At 38.9% G+C, this 21,985-nt stretch overlaps 1 protein-coding gene across 3 annotated transcripts in view; it reads right to left on the bottom strand.

The window, feature by feature from the left end:
* Positions 1 to 21,985, bottom strand: part of LOC114655421 (potassium voltage-gated channel subfamily H member 7-like) — a 431,541-nt gene that overhangs the window by 75,551 nt on the left and 334,005 nt on the right. For all 3 annotated transcript variants that reach the window (XM_051931419.1, XM_028806393.2, XM_051931420.1), the window contains one exon: positions 8,355 to 8,598. In XM_051931419.1, the coding sequence (XP_051787379.1) occupies positions 8,355 to 8,598 (244 nt within the window). The remainder of the gene's footprint in view (positions 1 to 8,354; positions 8,599 to 21,985) is intronic.

Raw genomic sequence — 21,985 nt, 5'->3', positions numbered from 1 at the left:
CTTCAGGCTGCTCTCTCCTGATGCTGCTTTTCAGCTACTGTCAGACGAGACAAACAGGTAGGCAGAGAAATTTTTTGAATCGCGGGCTGCGCTTGCATCACATTGATAGAGTGCATTGCCTTGGTTCTTTTGATTCCAGATCTGGTTGCACGTGGCAGCTAATGGTATATTTGTTATCCAAAACCTGCAAAAGCTAATGCTCAAATTCAAGTATTTCACAGTTTAAAGAATTATTTAATGAAATTTAAAAAAAACTAGCTCATTAGCAATAGTATTGCTGGCTTATAATTATTTCAAAGACCATGGGAAACGGCAGATGACCGGTGACTTAACACCATGAAGCGTTGAGTGTACAATGTCATTACCCAAATTCTATGGACAATTGTGTTGCCCCGCGGATAAGTCGATTCTGTTTTTTTGAATGAATTTTAAGGCATAAATTTTTCGACTTATACGCAAGTATCTACGGTAGTCATAGACCTTCTACCACTAACACACATTAATCAATGCCATTTTCACATCACTTGAATTGCAATCTGCTGCATATGAAAACCATTGAGCCAGCAGAAGCCTATTTGTGCTCCATTTTTAATTTCAATGTAAAGTGCTGTTAGTACAAATTTCATGTAGTCTACTAACGCATGAAACTGCATTTTAGTATCACTATTACTTTTGAATATGACTCATTGTTATAAAACTATCTAATTAACACACATGGAACAACTGACTGTTGGATCAAGAAAAAAAAATTGAAATACTCCAACTTTCATATTAGTTCACTTAGTTGCCAAATGCACCTGAATGCTATGCCATGCGCACATTTTCTAACTTGTTAATTATCATACAGCACACTGAGATAATTACTGGAAGTACACTTAATGAGATAAAATGAAAGTGAATGATAATGAATTGAAGTGGCTACTCACTTTTAAATTGCATTGTGTACTTCACACTGCATAGGGTTTATATGAAAGGAAAAATAAAAACCTGTTTCTGTAACAATCATCAAGCTCCACCATTTTATTTCTCTAGTTTCTTTAATCATTAGACTTCAGCATGATTGATATCGCACTGCAACAGACACAAAGTGGCATGGCTTCAGGAAAACTGTAAGCAAATGGAGAAACTATGGGCAGAGGCCAGTCAAATGCTAATAAGGTGAGTCTATTTTAGATATGTCTTGACAGTCATTTGAGTGAAAAAGTGTTCTTTAGTGGAAGTGGGACAGCACAGCACATTCATATTGTAGTTTTTTTCCCACCTTCTGAACTAAGGGCAGAAACTAAATATATCCCCAATAAACACTAAGCCCTGGCTATATGTCCATATGTAAAATGAATCTACTTACACTAACATTGGTAAAGAAACTATGGAGTAAAAGCATAGCACTGAATAAAGATCCCATAATTTCAGGTTTGTACTAGGAAATTAGCTTTAAGACTTTTACTGCCACTTTTTGAAGAAACTGAGTAGGAATCAATCATAATAACACAAGGCTGGAAACGTACCTGGGAGAACAACAGAAACTGCTCTATTGGCTTTCACAAAAGATGTGACTCCTTTTGCTGGAGTACAATGAAAACTTTCCACAGAAATAACAAAATATACAGAGGATGTTTCAAACGGATAAGGGAAAAAATATAAATGTCAGCAATACTAAACTTTATTCTTGTCTGTCACTTTTTTTTTTCTAAAAATGTATACCGGTTTTGGAAAATGATGACCTTATTATGCCAGATGTTTGTGTTTAAACAACTTGTGCTGGAACAAGATGAGCAATTCAAAACCATTTTTTTGCCTGAATGCTTATATTATACAAACAAGAAATAGAAAATAATAGCCAAATCATCAACTACTATAGAACAGCAGAGAGCACAGATTGTATTTATTGTGTCTGCTGGATCAGCACAAACATATTCTCTAGAGAAACTCCACTTCAGTAACATTCAGCTTATCCAAGTGAAGTTTGCAGTGGCAACATGCCTAGCTGTTCAGCCCAGGCCAACCTAACCTACTGTATGTAACTTCTCTCTGCTCCTCCCAGAATAATCTTGGGCATTTCAAAAACTGTTCTTCACTTGATACAGCGAGAAAAAGACATTTAATGGTTACAGTAATATGTAACTCAAACATCCATCCATTTATTCCTAACCTCATATATTTCTGTTCAGGATTATGCGTGCCTGGTATCAGTCCCGAAAGCATTTTGCACAGGGTAGGAATCAACCCTGGATGCAACACCACTGTACGCCCATATATATATATGCCCAAACACACTCACAGTGGGTCAGTTTAGAGCTATCAGTCAAATTAACATGTGCATCTCTGGGGTCTGGAAGGAAACTAGAGTAGCCATACATGCAAGTTTGTCACTGTGTGTAACCATGTAATAAAATCTTCAAGGAGAACAGCAAGAGTAGTAGCTCAAACACTTAGGGGCTTGGGTATTTTTGTCTATAAATGCTTCAATATTTAATTACACTTCACTTAGTTTCATTAGCTTTGTACACCTCTGACCAGTTTTTATTTGTTTTAAAAAAAAGTGAAATTATGAAAAACCTAGATTTCAGAGAAAAGAAAATAAATTTAAAAATTAAGGGTTTGGAAAGAACGGAGGTGATTACTTTATTTTTTCTCCCACCGAGTGTCTACATACCATCATAAATAAATAAATAAAATGCTAATGAAAAAAAAAAAGAACATTGCTGCTATTTCTTTAATGTGTTTCTTGTTTTGAGTCTGGTTTTCCTTCTGTTTTGGTGCCTTAGTTTGTTTTTAGTGTTTTGTCCTTGTATTGTAATTCTAACACTGAGGTGGTTAAATCAATGCATCCATTTTCAGTCTAAATTATCCAGATCAGGGCTGTTCGGACATGATTCCTATCCTTGTAGCAATGACTGGAAGTCATGAACCCACCCTAGACAGGGTGCCAATCTTTTGTAGGGCAAACTGGCACATTCACAGAAAAATACTCATACTTGTCCAAATAAGAGTCACTACTTAACCTACCCTGTACATTTTTCGGGTATGGAATAAAGTAGAAAACATCCAATGCATTAGCTTTAAACACCGCAGGGAAAATGTGTGAGAGAAAATATAATGAACAAAAGAAAAAAAAAAGTTTTTTATTTTCTCGAATATAAGTAAGTTTTGACACAGAATATGAAAATAGTTTTGATCTACTGCATGATTGCATTCTTTTGTTTTCTTAAATGATCCTCATACATGCTGAAATTTGCTTTGTTATGCCTTTACAATTACATGTGTGTGTTATCTGAATTTCTTATTACAGATGGAAGATGTCACTGAAGAATGAAACTAGAAGGATTTTCATAATAGCAGCTAAGATAAGTAAATGAAACAAAGCAGTCACACAGAGGAATAAAGAATACCTTGTTGTAACTTTGGATTAAAGAATACTTTATTGAACCTACAGATTGGTAAATGCAGAGTATTCCTTCTCTCCTCTTCAAAGAACTAACTAAACTAAGAACTAATATTTACACACTGCCTTTAACAGGAACTAATGGTTACTTGTTACCTGAGAGTAAAGTTTACACTTAGTGGAGTTTACAAAACTCTGGTGCACAAGTAATGTATGCCAGCTGGACATTCAAAGAGAAGTTCCTTATTGTGGGATGTGAGATGGGGTGACATTAGATGTGGTGGGGTTGGATGTCCAAGTTTGACCATTTACTTTTCACACTAAACCCTAACCACACTAATCCCTATCCTGAATGGTTTAGACTGAACCCTAACCACACAAGCCCAAAATCTTAACATATGTACTAAAACTGGTGTGATAAAACTGTTTTGGCATTTCTAAAATTACACTGACTTCATGGTGCTGCAGCTCTGTAAACATATGATAATGCTGCATGCTGGTATAGTAGGCGATGGTCTTTACCTTGTATGGTGATGAATAAATAAACAATACTGGGAAACGGAATAATTAAAGGATTTATTACTAGTGAAATGATAGTACTAGGGTGTTGTACCATGTTAGCCATTATGAATGTAGAGAAAATCCAAGCAAAATGACACCTTTTATTGGCTAACTAAAAAGATTACAATATGCAAGCTTTCGAGGCAACTCAGGCCCCTTCTTCAGGCAAGACATCTTTTTAGTTAGCCAATAAAAGGTGTCATTTTGCTTGGCTTTTCTCTAGTGAATTGATTAAATAAATACATATCTAATGTCATATCTACCTTATACACTAACACTTAGTCACATGGTCCAGCGAGGTCAGGATTATTGAATGTTGGAGGGCTCTGGCATCTGACCCCACCCATATCAATCCCTGCCCGCTCTCTTGCTCTACAGCAATGGGTAGTTGCATATTGTATTACACTTAGATTATTTTGAATAGAAGACCAGTTTACTTTCACTGTTAGTCTGCCTGTGGTTTCCTACCTGGGAATTAATAGCTCATTATGAATTCCAGGTAAGCACAGGTGAAAGGAGGCATCCTCAATATGCATAACAAGCATGGGTGTTCCTTATTGGCTGATACTCCAACTACTAAGTAGCCATGTTATGGCTAACAATCATTGAGTCAGGTAAGCAGGTTTATTAGATAGTCCGTGAAGCTCCAGCTCCCTAGTGGGCATACTGTAAGTTTTGCTGAAGCCAGACATATAATACATATGTCTGGAAACAACTATGAGTGAATTGTGCTTAAAAATGGGTGGGAACAATTAGACGCCTCACTGAGTGTCACCTGTGAGTGCAGACCTGTAGATGTGTGGTGTGTGTGCAGAGAGCACATTACAGGTTTTAAAAATAAACATAACCTGTTGCAAGGGAAAAACCATTCTGTAGCATCAGATTACACATTGGCATTCAATGGCATCAATGGAAGAATGGCAAACACGAACAATATGTTGTTGCAAGTGCAGCGTGTGCTCTCTGTTGTTCAGTGTGACAGGTGGCTGGAGCTCTTACCCAGCCGGGGTGCCCATAGTATTAAAGGACCGGGGGAGAGTGCATTTTTAAGAACATTTCTTCCCCGGACCGACAGAGTGCAGCCCCCTTGGCTTTCAGTGGGGGCACATGGACATTTGCAGGGCCCTATTTGGCTCCATTTCCACCACACTCGGAGGAGAAGTGGAGGCGGATGGACTGGCGGCAGAGAAGGGACTGTGTTGTGTCTTGGTGCTGGTTTACTGTGTGCACAGAACTGTAAATAAACCATGTGCTGTGTGCAAAACTTGTCTCCTGCCTGTCTGCGTCGGGGTTAGGTTGGCTGTACGTGCCCTGGTTTATGACAAAAACATAGGAGTCAAATGGCAACTAGAAACAAGTATATCAACTGCAAAATATGCATTTGAAGTAAACAGTGTGTCACATCCCATCAAAAGGACTGCTGTTAAGAGAGCTGATAACGAAAAGCCACAGGAGACGCAGATTATTTACTTGAATCAACAAAATCTGCCTAACAACACAAATAAAATCAAGGAGAAGGCTCCACAGCATCTATCTCCTGACTGTACATCTAAACAAATAACTAAAGAAATTTAATATCTTCGTATGATTGGAAATGCACACATGCCATGACAAAATAGCAGCTGCATTTTAAAATGTTGTATATATACATAGACCACAATACTTATCTAAACTCTATTTGTTGCTGTTATGTCATATAGTGGTGCAGTAATTAAAAAGATATCATAGCAGACAGAGGCACTCCTCAAACATGTGAAGCCCAGTAGCTGCGGTGGTCTTTGCATGTGTATGTGTGTCTTCACTGTCACAGCACTCATTACAGCATGCAAATTAATTATCAAGCTTCAGTTACATTGCACTACTGAGCTCCTGAATGGATAACAGCAATTTTAGCTTTTTATTTTCAGTCAGCATTTTGTTCAGTATCCTTTGCTCTCTCCTTGATACTATGGTAGTGGTTTGAAATACATGGACTGGAGGGTGTTTCAGGAAGAAGCCCTGTGGATGTAGCCTTTTCAGCCCAGGATTTCACTGCTATTCACTTAACACTTTATAATGGGTTGTCCCCAGATGTGTATTCTCATTTGACAGTCACATCTGGACCCATGAAACAAAGTGGGCATTAAATTGCTGACAGTCGTGTCCAGATGAAAGTGCTGTATATAGTATTGCAACAGTTTGGAGTATATGCTCCAACATAGCAAAGAGCCTAGGGCTTAGATTCTGTGTGATAAGCAAAGCATTTTCTACAATATTACAGATGTGTATCACCATTGGCACTAAATGTTTGCGAAACACATTTGAGTTTATGTTTTCAAAGTACCTAGCTGTGCAAAGCAGAATATAAGGCTATACAGTGCATCCGGAAAGTATTCACAGTGCATCACTTTTTCCACATTTTGTTATGTTACAGCCTTATTCCAAAATGGATTAAATTCATTTTTTTCCTCAGAATTCTACACACAACACTCCATAATGACAACATGAAAAAAGTTTACTTGAGATTTTTGCAAATTTATTAAAAATAAAAAAACTGAGAAAGCACATGTACATAAGTATTCACAGCCTTTGCCATGAAGCACAAAATTGAGCTCAGGTGCATCCTGTTTCCCCTGATCATCCTTGAGATGTTTCTACATCTTAATTGGAGTCCACCTGTGGTAAATTCAGTTGACTGGACATGATTTGGAAAGGCACACACCTGTCTATATAAGGTCCCACAGTTGACAGTTCATGTCAGAGCACAAACCAAGCATGAAGTCAAAGGAATTGTCTGTAGACCTCCAGGACAGGATTGTCTCGAGGCACAAATCTGGGGAAGGTTACAGAAAATTTTCTGCTGCTTTGAAGGTCCCAATGAGCACAGTGGCCTCCATCATCCGTAAATGGAAGAAGTTCAAAACCACCAGGACTCTTCCTAGAGCTGGCCGGCCATCTAAACTGAGCGATCGGGGGAGAAGGGCCTTAGTCAGGGAAGTGACCAAGAACCCGATGGTCACTCTGTCAGAGCTCCAGATGTCCTCTGTGGAGATAGGAGAACCTTCCAGAAGGACAACCATCTCTGCAGCAATCCACCAATCAGGCCTGTATGGTAGAGTGGCCAGACGGAAGCCACTCCTTAGTAAAAGGCACATGGCAGCCCACCTGGAGTTTGCCAAAAGACTCTCAGACCATGAGAAAGAAAATTCTCTGGTCTGATGAGACAAAGATTGAACTCTTTGGTGTGAATGCCAGGCGTCACATTTGGGGAAAACCTGGCACCATCCCTACAGTGAAGCATGGTGGTGGCAGCATCATGCTGTAGGGATGTTTTTCAGCGGCAGGAACTGGGAGACTAGTCAGGATAAAGGGAAAGATGACTGCAGCAATGTACAGAGACATCCTGGATGAAAACCTGCTCCAGAGCGCTCTTGACCTCAGACTGGGGCGACGGTTCATCTTTCAGCAGGACAATGACTGTAAGCACACAGCCAAGATATCAAAGGAGTGGCTTCAGGACAACTCTGTGAATGTCCTTGAGTGGCCCAGCCAGAGCCCAGACTTGAATCCGATTGAACATCTCTGGAGAGATCTTAAAATGGTTGTGCACCGATGCTTCCCATCTAACCTGATGGAGCTTGAGAGGTGCTGCAAAGAGGAATGGGCGAAACTGGCCAAGGATAGGTGTGCCAAGCTTGTGGCATCATATTCAAAAAGACTTGAGGCTGTAATTGCTGCCAAAGGTGCATCGACAAAGTATTGAGCAAAGGCTGTGAATACTTATGTACATGGGATTTCTCAGTTTTTTTATTTTTAATAAATTTGCAAAAACCTCAAGTAAACTTTGTTTCATGATGTCATTATGGGGTGTTGTGTGCAGAATTCTGAGGAAAAAAATGAATTTAATCCATTTTGGAATAAGGCTGTAACATAACAAAATGTGGAAAAAGTGATGCGCTGTGAATAGTTTCCGGATGCACTGTATGTTATATTAGAAAGGGGCATCTGAATTTGCAAATTAGGCCTTTCTACATTTCTCTGTTGTTAATATACAACATTATGACACAGTTAAAGACCTTGACAATAAGAAGTGCTACTGTTCCCCCTTTTTTGAAAGCAGAGGAGTCCCATGTGGAGCTCAGTGGAAGTCCTACTGGCCAAAAAAAAGAAAGGGAGAAGAAAGTGTTTCTCAGTTTAGCACAAACATGCAAAACAAAGGGCACAATAAACCAACTAGTAACAGATTTGTCGGAGTATAACTCAATGTATTACACATCAATTTTCTAGTGTATTACACAGAGAAAGCTAACTATTATATCATATATAATTGTAAAGATTTTCCTTTGATAACCGAACTGAATTGTGCAATGAGCTGCTGCAGTCAGCTTTTTTTAAAAAATCTTTCAGCAGAACATGCTTGCCTATTTACCGAGAATTGCAACCACAATGTCATCCTTTAGGATCTCAATTGAGCCTCGGGAAAGGAAATAAAGTGCAGTCAGGACATCTCCGCCATGGACCAGAGTGTCTCCAGGGGGCGCATGTGTTGTTTTGAACCTCATTGCCAGAGCTCTCAGGCAACCTTTTGTTGCTCCTTTAAATGCCTTACAGTTCTGGAGCAAATTCTGGTTAAGATGAAGGCAAATGTCAGCCTGCAGACACTCTGGAAACCCCTTTAGAACCTAATGAGGAAAGAAAAAGATAAGAAAAATTAATGGACTGTCAAACAAACTGATTGGAGACAAAGAAAAAGAAACAGGCAGCCATCCATTTTCGAACCTGCTTAATCCAGCAGAGGAATGCAGGGGGCTGCAATGTCTTCTATTAGCAGGAACCAGCCTAATAGATTCTATTTAGCAGGAACCAGCCTTAGACATCTTCAAGCATGCAACCACACTTTCATACAATTGTATTCATTTCCTTATACTAATCATTTCAAGATTTTACAATTCCATATATGTAAAGAAAATGTTATTTATGATTATTATGTTTTTACCTTTTTATTAATTTGTTTTTGTAGATGTTTCAGGCAAGTACTGTTTCAATGTGTAGTAAATGTTCATTTAAACTCTATCGTCTCTAATACTAGATAATTCATAATTTGCCATCACAAAAAAACACAGCAACAAAAAAGACAAAGCATTACACGAAACTATCATATAATATATCTATCCATCCATGCATCATTTTACTGAACCCATCTAGTCCATACAGGGTCACAGGGAGCTAAAGCTTACCCTGAAAGCACTGGGTGTCCACTGCAGGGCACAATAATGCACACATACACACTCACTTGCACTGGGAGAAACTTAGATTTGTCAATTAGCTAAACATACACAGCAAGTGATACAGAAACAAACAAGATCACCCACACAACCATAAGAAGAAGAGCCAAAGTCCACATGGTCAGTTAACTGAGACAGGGATCAAACCCAGGTTCCTGGAGCTGTAAGGCAGCAGCACTCATCACAGTATTTCCCACATAGTATAATTAGCTTTTGCCTAGGATAGGATAAAGATAAGGAGACCATGAGATGTGGCATATGAGGTATCTCCTTTTTTTACATTTTTACTAATGATTATAAAATAAAACTTAATGGTACTCAATTGTGTTAAAGAGAAGCCATATTTTAAGAAATGAATGCAAAACTGATGGCTATTTTATGACATACTTAGTGCTGCTGATTCTATAGCAGTTATAGCCCATAAATGATGAGAATATTACAGATGTAACTAAACTGACCATAATACATCTAATGTAATCTTCTACAGACAAGTGATATAGAACATTTAATAGAGCTGTTTAATAAAAGGGTGTTTTAATTTTACATTCTCAACAAAAACCCATAGTGATGGACCCCCATTTCTATAAAACAGTAAAATAAATGTAGAACAACAAAAGATATGTTTTATTTGATACCGTAGCTGGTTTATGCACGTTGAATGGAAGATCTGAACCTAAGCCTGCTTAATTCACAGCATTTAATGGATGAAGTTGGCCAATGGTTTTTAATTTGTTACAGGAACTCATCTCAGCTTGGTAACAATATACACCCATACCATATTTAATGAAATTGGGCACAATTGTAAGTTTATTCATTTGGAATACAAAAATGAATACTATAATTCTTTAAAGACCTAGAGCAGATGGGACCATAACACCACCTAAATTACAATTCTGCTACTGGGTTGCAAATATATACACAATGACACTATAGAAGGAATTCAAAGAATTTAATTTGTTCTAGTTTGGCCTGCCAAGGAAAGGAAATCCTGGACTAAATCCTCCCTGCATGCTTTGCTATTTGTGCCAGATGCAATTCATTACTGCCAAGTAGGTGAAAATCCCTTGGTTTTTAACATCAGTACAACATTTAAAATATGAAATGTTGTCTGTATGGGAATCTATAGAAACCTGAATATTCTTTAGAACAGGTGCTTCTCCAATATACTGTACCCTCTCATTAAAAAATTCATTTAACAAATGAAAGTTAGAGACTTTGCTAAAAGCAGCCAGGCCAGATTTCCTAACCTTTCATCACTATCATGGTTTATAACTACAATACAGGTACAGGTAGTATTGCCAGACTATATGAGTGCTTCCAAAAGAATGTCCCTGTATATGATCAGAATTGGGAACAGGACCTTTCAGTTACATTTTTGGATAATGAATAGAAACCTGACTTTGGTAAAATACACTCTTCCTCTGTCTGTGTGAGACAAGTTCTAACTTAGCTGAAAACAGTACATCACACATACTTCTCTTAAAGTGATACTCCACCCAAAAATGACATATTTAATATGTTACTTACCCCATGTACTTTGTGGTAGTGGTCAAGAAAAAAGATTAATTGCATGTTTTAATGCAGAATGGAGTTTATGATATAATAGAAGCCAATAATGACCAACTGCATACAACAGCAAACAATGTGAAAAAAATCAATGGAAAGAACAAAAAAAAATCTCACATTACATGTCGTATAATCCACATGCCAGTTATCCATTTATATACAGTATGCTTCAAAAAAGATGCAAAATGCATGCCTTTTTGATAAAAAAAATTATTGAATACTTTCTTCTGGAATAATCCATGCAAATCATAAACACAAAAGTAAAGCCTCATGGCATTGACTTTTTAAATTGAAGACCTGTCTCTCCCCCTCAATCATTGGTCAAGAGTCCTGTAAGTAACGTATAAAAAATATATATTTGGATGGAGTATTCCTTTAACTCAGACGACGCAAAAATGCACCTGGATCAATGCTCTAATTGAAAGGAACATTGACAGGCACCTGCTTCTCTGTTTTGGACATGTCCCCAGCTCAGATCTTATTTGAGTAAAATCATTCTAAGCAGTCTTGGGTTGTTGAAAATCATCTTAAACTCTCAGACAGCTCTCTCCAGAGTAACACCCAATAATATGTTACTGCTTAATGAACAGTCTATTGCAGTAACTTCCCCTAAGTGTTCGGCAAGCCATTGCATCATATTTAAATGAACCTACCATAACAAATTTTACTTAATTAGGAAAAAATGAATTCACTTTACAAAGACCAGTTTAAAAGTTTCTTTTGGATCCGGTGGGCAATTATCAATGTTGTCTTCCTTTGACTGTACAGTAATCCCTCCTCCATCGCGGGGGTTGCGTTCCAGAGCCACCCGCGAAATAAGAAAATCCGCGAAGTAGAAACCATATGTTTATATGGTTATTTTTATATTGTCATGCTTGGGTCACAGATTTGCGCAGAAACACAGGAGGTTGTAGAGAGACAGGAACGTTATTCAAACACTGCAAACAAACATTTGTCTCTTTTTCAAAAGTTTAAACTGTGCTCCATGACAAGACAGAGATGACAGTTCTGTCTCACAATTAAAAGAATGCAAACATATCTTCCTCTTCAAAGGAGTGCCCGTCAAGAGCACAGCCATTCAGAAACAGAGAGGAAAGCAAACAAATCAATAGGGCTGTTTGGCTATTAAGTATGCGAAGCACCGCCGGTACAAAGCTGTTGAAGGCGGCAGCTCACACCCCCTCCGTCAGGAGCAGGGAGAGAGAGAGAGAGAGAGAGAGAGAGAGAGAGAGAGACAGAGAAGAACAAACTGAAAAATCAATACGTGCCCTTTGAGCTTTTAAGTATGCGAAGCACCGTGCAGCATGGCGCTTCAGGAAGCAGCTGCACACAGAAGGTAGCAACGTGAAGATAATCTTTCAGCATTTTTAGACGAGCGTCCGAATCGTCTAGGTGTGCGAACAGCCCCCCTGCTCACACCCCCTACGTCAGGATCAGAGAAAGTCAGCGCAAGAGAGACAAGAAAAGTAAGTTGGGTAGCTTCTCAGCCATCTGCCAATAGCGTCCCTTGTATGAAATCAACTGGGCAAACCAACTGAGGAAGCATGTACCAGAAATTAAAAGACCCATTGTCCGCAGAAATCCGCGAACCAGCAAAAAATCTGCGATATATATTTAAATATGCTTACATATAAAATCCGCGATAGAGTGAAGCCGTGAAAGGCGAAGCGCGATATAGCGAGGGATCACTGTATACGCTAACTTTTGTTCATTTCAACATTTTTTCAGATCTCTGAGAGATTTATTCATATTAAACATTTTGCCTGCTGCTTTCTAAATGGGTGGGGAAAGCATACTGTATCTGACCTGACTCGAATAAGGTGTAGTATTGCACATCTTATTAACTTGTAATGTAACCTAATATGACATTTTTAAAATGGCATAGACCAGCCCATCCGTCACAGGGAGCTGTAGCCTATCTGAGAAGCACTCAGGAGCAGGAGCAAGGCAGGAAACAGCCCTTAACATGACACTAGTCCAGCTAAGTGTGAACTATTGCACAAACCTCCACAGGGCCAATTTACATTAGCCTTTGAACACAGCCATCACCAACATTGGGGAGGTGGGAGGAAGCCAGAGTACCCACAGAAAGTCAGATCCAAGGGAGTATGCACTCAATACACAGCCAACAAACAGGTGTTGGATTTGAACTCAAGGCTGCTGGATCTATGAAGAAAGTACTATAAACTGCACTATCATGCCACACTGAAACTTTAAAGTAAATAAATTAAAGTAGAAAGTAAGAAATGTGTTGTTGATAGCAAGAAATATGATATTTAAATTTAAATAGGCAATAAATACAAACTATTTTTATTGGATTTATTTTACTGAAAGTTAGATGATACATGACTTTATATAAACTAATGTAAACTAAACGTTATATAATCTGAGGACCAGTATAGCCTTTTCTGCTCAAATATAAACCTCTACTGGGGGAGGAGAAGCTAAAATCATATAGCAATCGCTCGATCAATTCTATCTGCCTTTTGGCAAGGCAATCTCAAATTAATTAAGTGTACTGGGTCTTATCACTGCATTTGGGATTTGCCATAGAAAATCCCAGCAAACCAAAATACTCATTTTTTTGTGCACTGTGATTTAATTGGACTTAACATGCACCCAGCCGTGATTAAACGAAAAGTGACAAATTTATCTCACGCTGCCAGACATTCAGTTAAGTGTTTGACAGAGGTTACAGAAGACACATCCATCCTATAATTCACAGCAATTGAAAAATACAGCACATAGCGACCATCTAGTTATACCCTGCACTATTTTTAAAATGAATGAACATTCATGCATGCATGCAAGAATGTGTGTGTGTATCTGGTATTTCCAAGACAGTGCTGTGCTGCTTTTGCATTTTTTAGCCCGATGTATTTTTAATAATATTTTAGCAAGAGTTCTCTCTTATTACTTCAGTGCAAAAAGAAATAATGCTGCAGCACCTAGGATAGGGTTCTGCCATGTGCCCATCAGCTTACTGGATAAGGGAACCAGAAGATGAATGAATAACAATAATGTGATAGGGTGCATTCTCTTTTTTGTATCTTTGCTTATGAAATACCTTACTTTAGTAAAGAAAATGAAAACTGAGCAATTGATTGAGCCACATTTGCATGGGCAGTATACACTCACTGAGCAGATTTTTAAGACCACTATATTAATACTGGGCATGGCTTCCTTTTGCTCTCAAAATATCCTCAAATTTTCATAGCATAGACTTCACAACATGTTGGAATCTATCCTTTGAGATTCTGGTTCATGTTGATATAATTACATCATGTAGTTTCTGCAGATTTGTCAGCAGGACATTCATGCTGCAAATCTCTTGTTCTACTACATCCCAAAGGTGTTCTGTTGGATTCAGATCCAATGACTGGGAAGACCACTGAACTCATTGTCATGATCATTAAACAACTTTGAGATGACTATTGCTTTGTGACATGGTGCATTATCATGCAGGAAATAGCCTTTAGAAGATGAGTAAATTGAGGCCATGAAGGGATGCACTTGATCAACAACAATACTTAAGTAGGCTGTGGCATTCAAGTGGTGATTGACAGGTATTGATGGGCCCAAAGCGTGCAATAAAACATTCCCCACATCATTACATTACCATCAGCTTTGGGCGGTTGAGGTAAAGGGTATGGATTCTTGCTGTTGGTACCAAATTCTGACCATTTCATCCGTGCGCCTCAGCAGAAATCAAAATTTTCAGACCAGGCTCCGTTTTTCCAGTCTTCAGCTGTCCAGTTTTAGTGAGCTTGTTCCGACTGCAGCCAAAGCTTTCTGAGTTAACATTGCCTTTCTGTCAGTTTGAAAAAGTCTGGTCATTCTTTTCTGACCTTACTCATAAACAAGGTGTTTCTGTCTGCAGAAGTTCTGATCACTAAACATTTTTTGTTCTTTCTTGCCATTCTGTGTAAACTCTTGAGAATATTGTGCATGAAAATTCCAGGAGATCAGCAGTTACAGAGATACTAAACCAAGCTAGTCTAGCACCAACAATCACGCCACAGTCAAAATCACCGAGACCACATTTTTCTCCATTCTAGTGTTTGATGTAAACATCAACTGAATCTTCTGACCTGTGACTGCATGATTTTATGCATTGTGCTGCTGTCAAATGATTGGCTGATTAGAAAACTGCATGGATAAGCAGGTGTACAGGTGTTCCTAACAAATTGCTCAGTGAGTATACTTTACTTTTCAAAAAATCTGCATCTGAAGTTCATATTTTTCTATGTCCGATTATCATCTGCCCTCAAAAAATGAAACATTTATATACTGGATGTCAAAAGTGTTCCATATACAGTTTGTTCAGATATATTTTTTGAAATTTTGTGAGCCTTTCTAATAAGAACAGTTAGCATAGCACAAAATGTGGTTTAGTTTTAAAGGCATTGACTTTTAAAAAACAAGAAAGTTGGTTCAATCCTGAACTCTAACTCATTGTGAGACCCCAAGCAAGCTTATTTTAATTAATTAATTGTGAAAAAGTACATAAACCTTTATACTGCCTCATCATCTTCTAAGTCATCTTGGACAAAGATGTCAGCAACATGTAAACTAATCATAAAAGAATCAACCAAATTAAATTATATGAATACAATATAAAGTTATGGGGACTCAAGTTCCAGTTACTACCTGGCAATACTATAGATCCAGCAGCAGTTAATGAAGCCAAGAATAAAAGCAGTTAACACCAAATTATGTGCTCTGCTGGGTCCTACTTTGAGACGCCTTTCTGCTTACTGCATTAGTAGTGGAATTTTATTGCAAGGAAAATCAATTCTAATTTACTTTAATACTTTTTACAGATATCACTCCATGCTTTCGCTATATGGTGGTGAAAAAAAATTAAATAGTGCTTCTATCGGTGGCAGTGAGTGTGGTAGCAATGGTGGGTCATATAGTTAGAAACCCTGCAAAGTCAAATCCAGAGTGTGAAAGAGTGGGAGCCACCTTAGTGTTCCATTTAAGCTAAGAGAAATATTTTCCTTAGGCAGTGAAACCATATATGATACTACTTGCAAAAAAAACAAATAGAAATATGAATGTGGCTCCGAACTGTCTGTTTTGTATTAGGATTTGGATTCCTCTTGCTGAAAGGCCCATTTGCACATTTAAAATAACTAACTACACCTTTTAATTTTCAGAAATTTAGGAAAAACTTTGGGTGACAATGGGACATGGGTTTGCCAGTTCACATTTACTTCACTGTGCCAAAATAATTTTGAATTGGACTGTTATGTTTCCCTAAATGCCACTCTAAACCCTGTTTTAATAATAATAATAATAATGCATTTTATTTATAGGGGCACTTTACATTAGCAGTAAATCTCAAAGTGCAACATAAAAAGTTTAAACAAAGGCAAGGCAAGATAAAAACAGATAAAACAACAATAATTATAGCATTCTCGTTAATAAGCTTTCCTAAATAGAAAAGTCTTTAGCCGTTTTTAAATACAGCCCATAATCTGCTGTGTTCTTAGGTTCTCTGGTAGAGCATTCCAGAGCCATGCAGCAGCGGCTGCAAAGGCTCGGTCTCCCATTGTATGAAGTTTGGTCACAGGGGGGTGAAGGCTGTAGGTATTTGTAAAACGAAGGTTTCTTTTAATGGATTGTAATAAAAGGAGTTCTTTAACATATTGAGGAGTATTTCCATGGATACACTGGTGAGTAAACAAACAGAGTTTGTATTTGATACGGAGATGGATAGGGAGCCAATAAAGTGATCAAAGGATTTGTGAAATGTGTTCATATTTCCGCACCCTCATCAGGACTCTTGCAGCACTATTTTGAATTTGTTGGAGCTTTTGAAGGCTCTTGTTGGGTATCCCGATGAGGAGTGCATTACAATAGTCCAGTCTGGATGAGATAAAGGCATTAACCAGCTTTTCAGCATCACAGAGGGAGAGGTAGGGATGGAGTTTACTATGTTTCGGAGATGAAGGAATGCAATTTTACAAAAGTGATGGATATGTATATCAAATGACAGATGGGAGTCTAACTTGACCACCCAGATTTGTAACAGAAGGGTAGAGGGTAATGGTACGGTCAGAAAAGGAAATACAATTTACAGAGGAATGAAGTTGATGGGGGGTGCCAATTAAAAGAGCTTCAGTTTTGGTGCTGTACAGCTTGAGGACATCTAGGCCTCAATCTCATCCAAGCAAGCGGAAAAAGTTGATAGAGGTGTAAGAGAAGTAAGAGAATTTTTTTAAACGAGGTCTAATTTTTGCAGTTTTCAAGGCCAGTGGGACTAAGCCGCTCTGGAGAGAGTGATTAATGATATCAGCAATAAGAGGGTTTATATCTGATACATTAGCTTTTACCAGAGGAGTAGAAAAAGCGTCCAGTGAACACGCTGAAGGTCGCATCTTCTGTATGATGTCCTCAACTTCTTTAACTGTGGTACAGAGGAACTGGGGAAGGCAGCCCATTGGCTTTGATGTAGAAACATCCAGCGATGGAGGGCTGGAAGCAGACAATGAGGAGCAGATGTTGTCCACTTTAGAGGTGAAATATTCAATAAAATTATTGCACTGCTCCTCTGAGAAATTATTACAGGCGTAGGTGTGAGGATTGAATAAATGGTTTATCATGGAAAAAAGTTGTTTGGAATTTCCAGCACTATTGTTGATTAAATTTGAATAGTATTGAGATCTGGCAGTAGTCAGTGCCCTGGAGTAGTTTTTTTTGGTGTTCCCGATAAGCTAATTTGTGGACTGTTGAACTGGTTACAACAAAACGCCACTCGAGGGCTCACCCAGCTGATTTCATCTGTCGAAGCTCACTTGTAAACCGCAAGGCAGATTTTACAAAAGAGACTACTCGTGATTTAACTGGGGCATGGGTCTCAAGGATGTTGTGGAGCCCATTGTTGTAGTAATCGACTAATTCACTGACAGAAGAAAGGTGGGGAGCAATGGAGAAGATCTTAATGTCAGCATTTAAATCTAGTCAAATTTATTTTTTTCAGGTTCCTGAAGCAGATACAGCACTGTGGTTTAGAGTAAAGTGAATTTGTGGGTAAATCCATTGAGACAATTTTGTGAAGGGAAACACCCAGATCAAGTACTTGGAGGTCTGAGATGAGGACTGAATTAGTAATGACTAAATCGAGAGTATGGCCCTTGTTGTGAGTGGGGACCTCGACAAGTTGCCTCAGATTTAGGCAGTCCAGGAGCTCTAAGAGCTGGGCAGCAGAATAATTAGAGGGAGTGTCCACATGAATGTTCAGATCTCCAAGAATCAGTACATTTGATGATGTTGTACAGAAAGATGAGAGCAGCTCATTCATTTCCGTAATGAAATCAGGATGTTGTTTTGGTGGTCGGTAAATAAGAAGTGTTGTTATAAAAAGTGGATGCTTGCAATTTATTGCCAGGCATTCAAAAGTTGAGAATTTAGGAAGGGGGAGAAGTGATAATTGCAAATCAATCCGATGAATTACAGCCAGACCACCGCCACGTCCAGAGCTGCAGGCCTTTTCAAGGTAGGTGTACCCAGGAGGGCAGGACTCATTGAAAATTGAGTATACCTCGGATTTATGCCAGGTCTCAGTGAAACAAATAATGACAATCCCCCTGTCTACAATGGTGATAATAAATTAGACAGGCTTTATTTGTCAGGGACTGAACATTAAAAAGTTCAACTTTGATGTTTAGCGAGGTGTTGGTTTTAACCAGAGGATGAAGAAAGCTGAAACCCACTCCAGGCTTTCCGTCTCACCTGGACCGCTGCCGAGCAGTGTTTTTAGTCTCCGTGGTAATGGCGCTTGGATGACTTGTTCGGGCTGCCACGGAGTGAAGTGCTGTTGACCACAAGGACGGAATGGAGCTCCCGGTCTTGATGTAAACAAACCGCCGACCAGATCCCCTATGGACGTAGCGGGGGCGACGGAGAAGTCCAAGTTGTTTGATGACTGTGATGTCAAATGGAAGGCTGTGGTTGTTGAGCTCCAACAGTTGAGATGGCAGATACCGAAGCATGCCGGCGAGCGGAGGAGATATGGCCCTGATGTAAATAGTCGGCTGTAGTCCTTAAGTGTACAGTTGGACAGCTGTGGTGCAAATTGCAAAGGACTCCAGAAGCAAGACAATCACCAAGATCCCAACGACAAAGCCGACATTCAGGAAATGTAATAGCGGGCCGATACAGGCCAGTGCCGATGGTACAGCACAAGTCGGGCCAACAAATGTCACAGGTAGGATTTCTCCAAAAGCAACGATATTAATAGCTGTAAGGTGTTAACAGCAAATTACAGCCGCTAAATGCTAAAGTTCTGTATAATATCCAGAAAACAGCTACAATCAAAATGATATTCAAGTAGTAAAAATACTTAAGTAATGAATATAGCGTGGAGAAGCGGCGAACAGCCAGCGCCTGCGTCCTCTCCCCAGCTTTAACACAAGGGCTGTTTTGGCTAATAAACTTCATGAGAGTACGGTTCTCCATGTGAGGAAATGACATAGTAAAACATTTCTGAAATTTAATTTTTAGCAGCTTTCTTTTTTGAAGGAACGCTATAGTAAAATCTGTCCTTTGTTTTACTGATCTCCTTCAAAATTTTAACCATTTTTTCTTAAGTCTTCCTAGTCAGGTCTTTTACTCTGTTCTTCTTTTAATCCATTAAGTATCACATGGGAGGTTAAAGCCTAAACACTAGCAATGGACAGATGGCAGAGCCCAACCCTAGGCTACCAGTCACTACCAAAGTGCATTCACATAATTCACATAATTTAGGTCCCCATTTACTGTCTCTGGAAAGAAGTGCCTGAAAGAAAATCTTGTGAACACTGGGAGAAAATGTAAACTCCACAGACAGAATTCCTCAGCTAGGAATTCAAGCATGGTTCAAGAATTATGAAGCAACTGCTTTAATCTTTATAAATTTCTCAAAGTCTTTCTTTGTAGACTGCACTCATGTTACTATTAAGTTATTCATGTTATATTAGAACCAAAGTGATCCCAGTGGAATGAACTTTGGCTAATCCACTGATGTTCCTGAGGTGCAAGTGACAGGGCACCAGCTGAAGCATTGTAAATATGAAAACAATTGATTTTTCATTTGAAATTTTGTGATGGATCTCTAGCATCTTAAAGAGTCTGCTTTGAAATTGCAGTCTGGTCACTGTCCATGTGAAGCCTGCTTATTGTTTTGAGGTTTCCTAGGTTTTCCTTAGTTTTTCCACATACCAGATATATGCAGGCCAGGTCGAGTGGGGAGTTGAAAACTGGCCAGCATCGTTTGGTTATGTGTAAGTGTTCCCTGTGATGTTGTGGCATTCCACTTTTGGCTAGCTTCAGTACCAGACACTGCCATTACATGGCCGTTTAATGTGTGTTGAGGCAATGGATGGATGGAGTTTCAGACTATTTTTGGATCTCATGTAACTTTATCTTTGCATGTGATTTTAACTGGATACTCACACATAAAAAGATATGCAGGTTAGGTTAATTGATTACTGTAAATTGGCATATATGTGACCGACAGACACCCTGTGTCATGGAGGTTTATTTTATGCCTAAAGCTGCTAAGACAAGTTCCTGAGCCCTTACAAACTTATAATTAGATTAAACCAGCTTGAAAAACAAGTAACATTTAATCACACAAATATCTTTGTTAATCAGAAGCGTTTGAAATTATGGCATGGGATGTTTGCATTCCAAAGTGTGAGCTTGAAAATTAATAGTTATGCTATGAATTTCAAGAGCTGCCCATATATTTTTGCAAAACGTTTTTTATTGGTATTAACTTATTAAATTAATTGTTTAAACATTCTCATAAAATAACTAAATAAATTTGCTGCTCTCCTCTAGGACAGTGAATCAGAACACATCTGTTTATGTACAGTTATAGACATCAACAATAAGACATTGTAAGCCTGTGGTGGTCGGCTTGAGGTTGTGCCCAGTCGCGACACCTGGACGGACCAGGAGAGGGACTGTGCCTCCCCAGGACCATGAGAGGGCAGCCGCCCTGCCTGGATTGGGGGCCGCGGTGTTTGAGTATGGAATTTCAACCCTGTAAGGGCCCGTGGCCACTGCCAGGGGGCGCTCAGAGGATTGTGGAGCCTCGGATTGTAGCACTTCCGCCACACCTGGAGGTGTTGGCGGAAGGAATACCGAGGACACCCAGAGTGCTTCCGGGTGCTTGTGTGGCACTTCCGCCACACCAGGAAGTGCCGCAGGAAGTCTATTGGAAGGCACCTGGAGCACCTCCGGCAGGATATTAAAGGGACTGCAGTCGGGAGGAAGAGCTCGGCGGAGAGAAGTGGAGGCGGTGAAGGACCTTTTGAAGGACCTAGGCAAAAGGGTGATTGGTGCAGGTGCACCGTGTGCTGTGGACTTTACTGTAAATAAACGTGTGCTTTTGTAGACATGGAGGTGTCTGTCTGTCTGTGTCCGGGGCTGGCTTCCACAGAGCCCTAACCTGCACGCCTCCATAAGACATCAATAATGTTATTCACACTTCTTCTTTGACCCTGAGAACTCAGTTGCAAGCTGTCCTGGAGAATAAAATTGTCATTTGAAACTGCACACTGATTATATTAATTTTTTAAATTTTGATCAAATGGACCATGATGAACTAATTTACAAAGGATTTTACAGGACCCTTAAGGCACTTTAACTAACTAATGTACAGGGCCAATTGAAAGCATTCTCTCTTGTGGACTAATAATTTATGACCCAAATACCTTTGTACATTCTTTCAGCATTGTACCAGTAATTTATAACTTGAATGCATTTGTTTTTTATTCAAAGGATTGATGGTGCTTTTAGTGTAAAACATACAGTCAGTTTAGAACTTAATGATAAAAGAAAATGGACACAGTAAGAGATTGTACAGATATGCAGAGGATTAAAATTTTTGGGAAGAGCCATCAATCACCAGGAGAGCTAGCCAATCATATGTGTGCAATATCATGGAATCCCATGTGTGATTTCAATAAAAATAATGACTTGTCTGAAGGACCAAGATATGTCAGAATGATCCAGGTAGAGTGTTTCATCCGAACATTGAAGAGCATAGCTCATGCATCACACCAATTGCTGAATCAAACAGCCACCCAGAACAGCATCCACAACTTGATATTAGTGATTTTCAGTAAGCTTTTATAAGACAATATACAGTGTATATATATATATATATATATATATATATATATATATATATATATATATATATATATATATA

Source organism: Erpetoichthys calabaricus, chromosome 8 (assembly GCF_900747795.2).
Source record: "Erpetoichthys calabaricus chromosome 8, fErpCal1.3, whole genome shotgun sequence".
Taxonomy (NCBI): Eukaryota; Metazoa; Chordata; class Cladistia; order Polypteriformes; family Polypteridae; genus Erpetoichthys; species Erpetoichthys calabaricus.
This window is presented reverse-complemented; position numbering and strand designations above follow the sequence as displayed.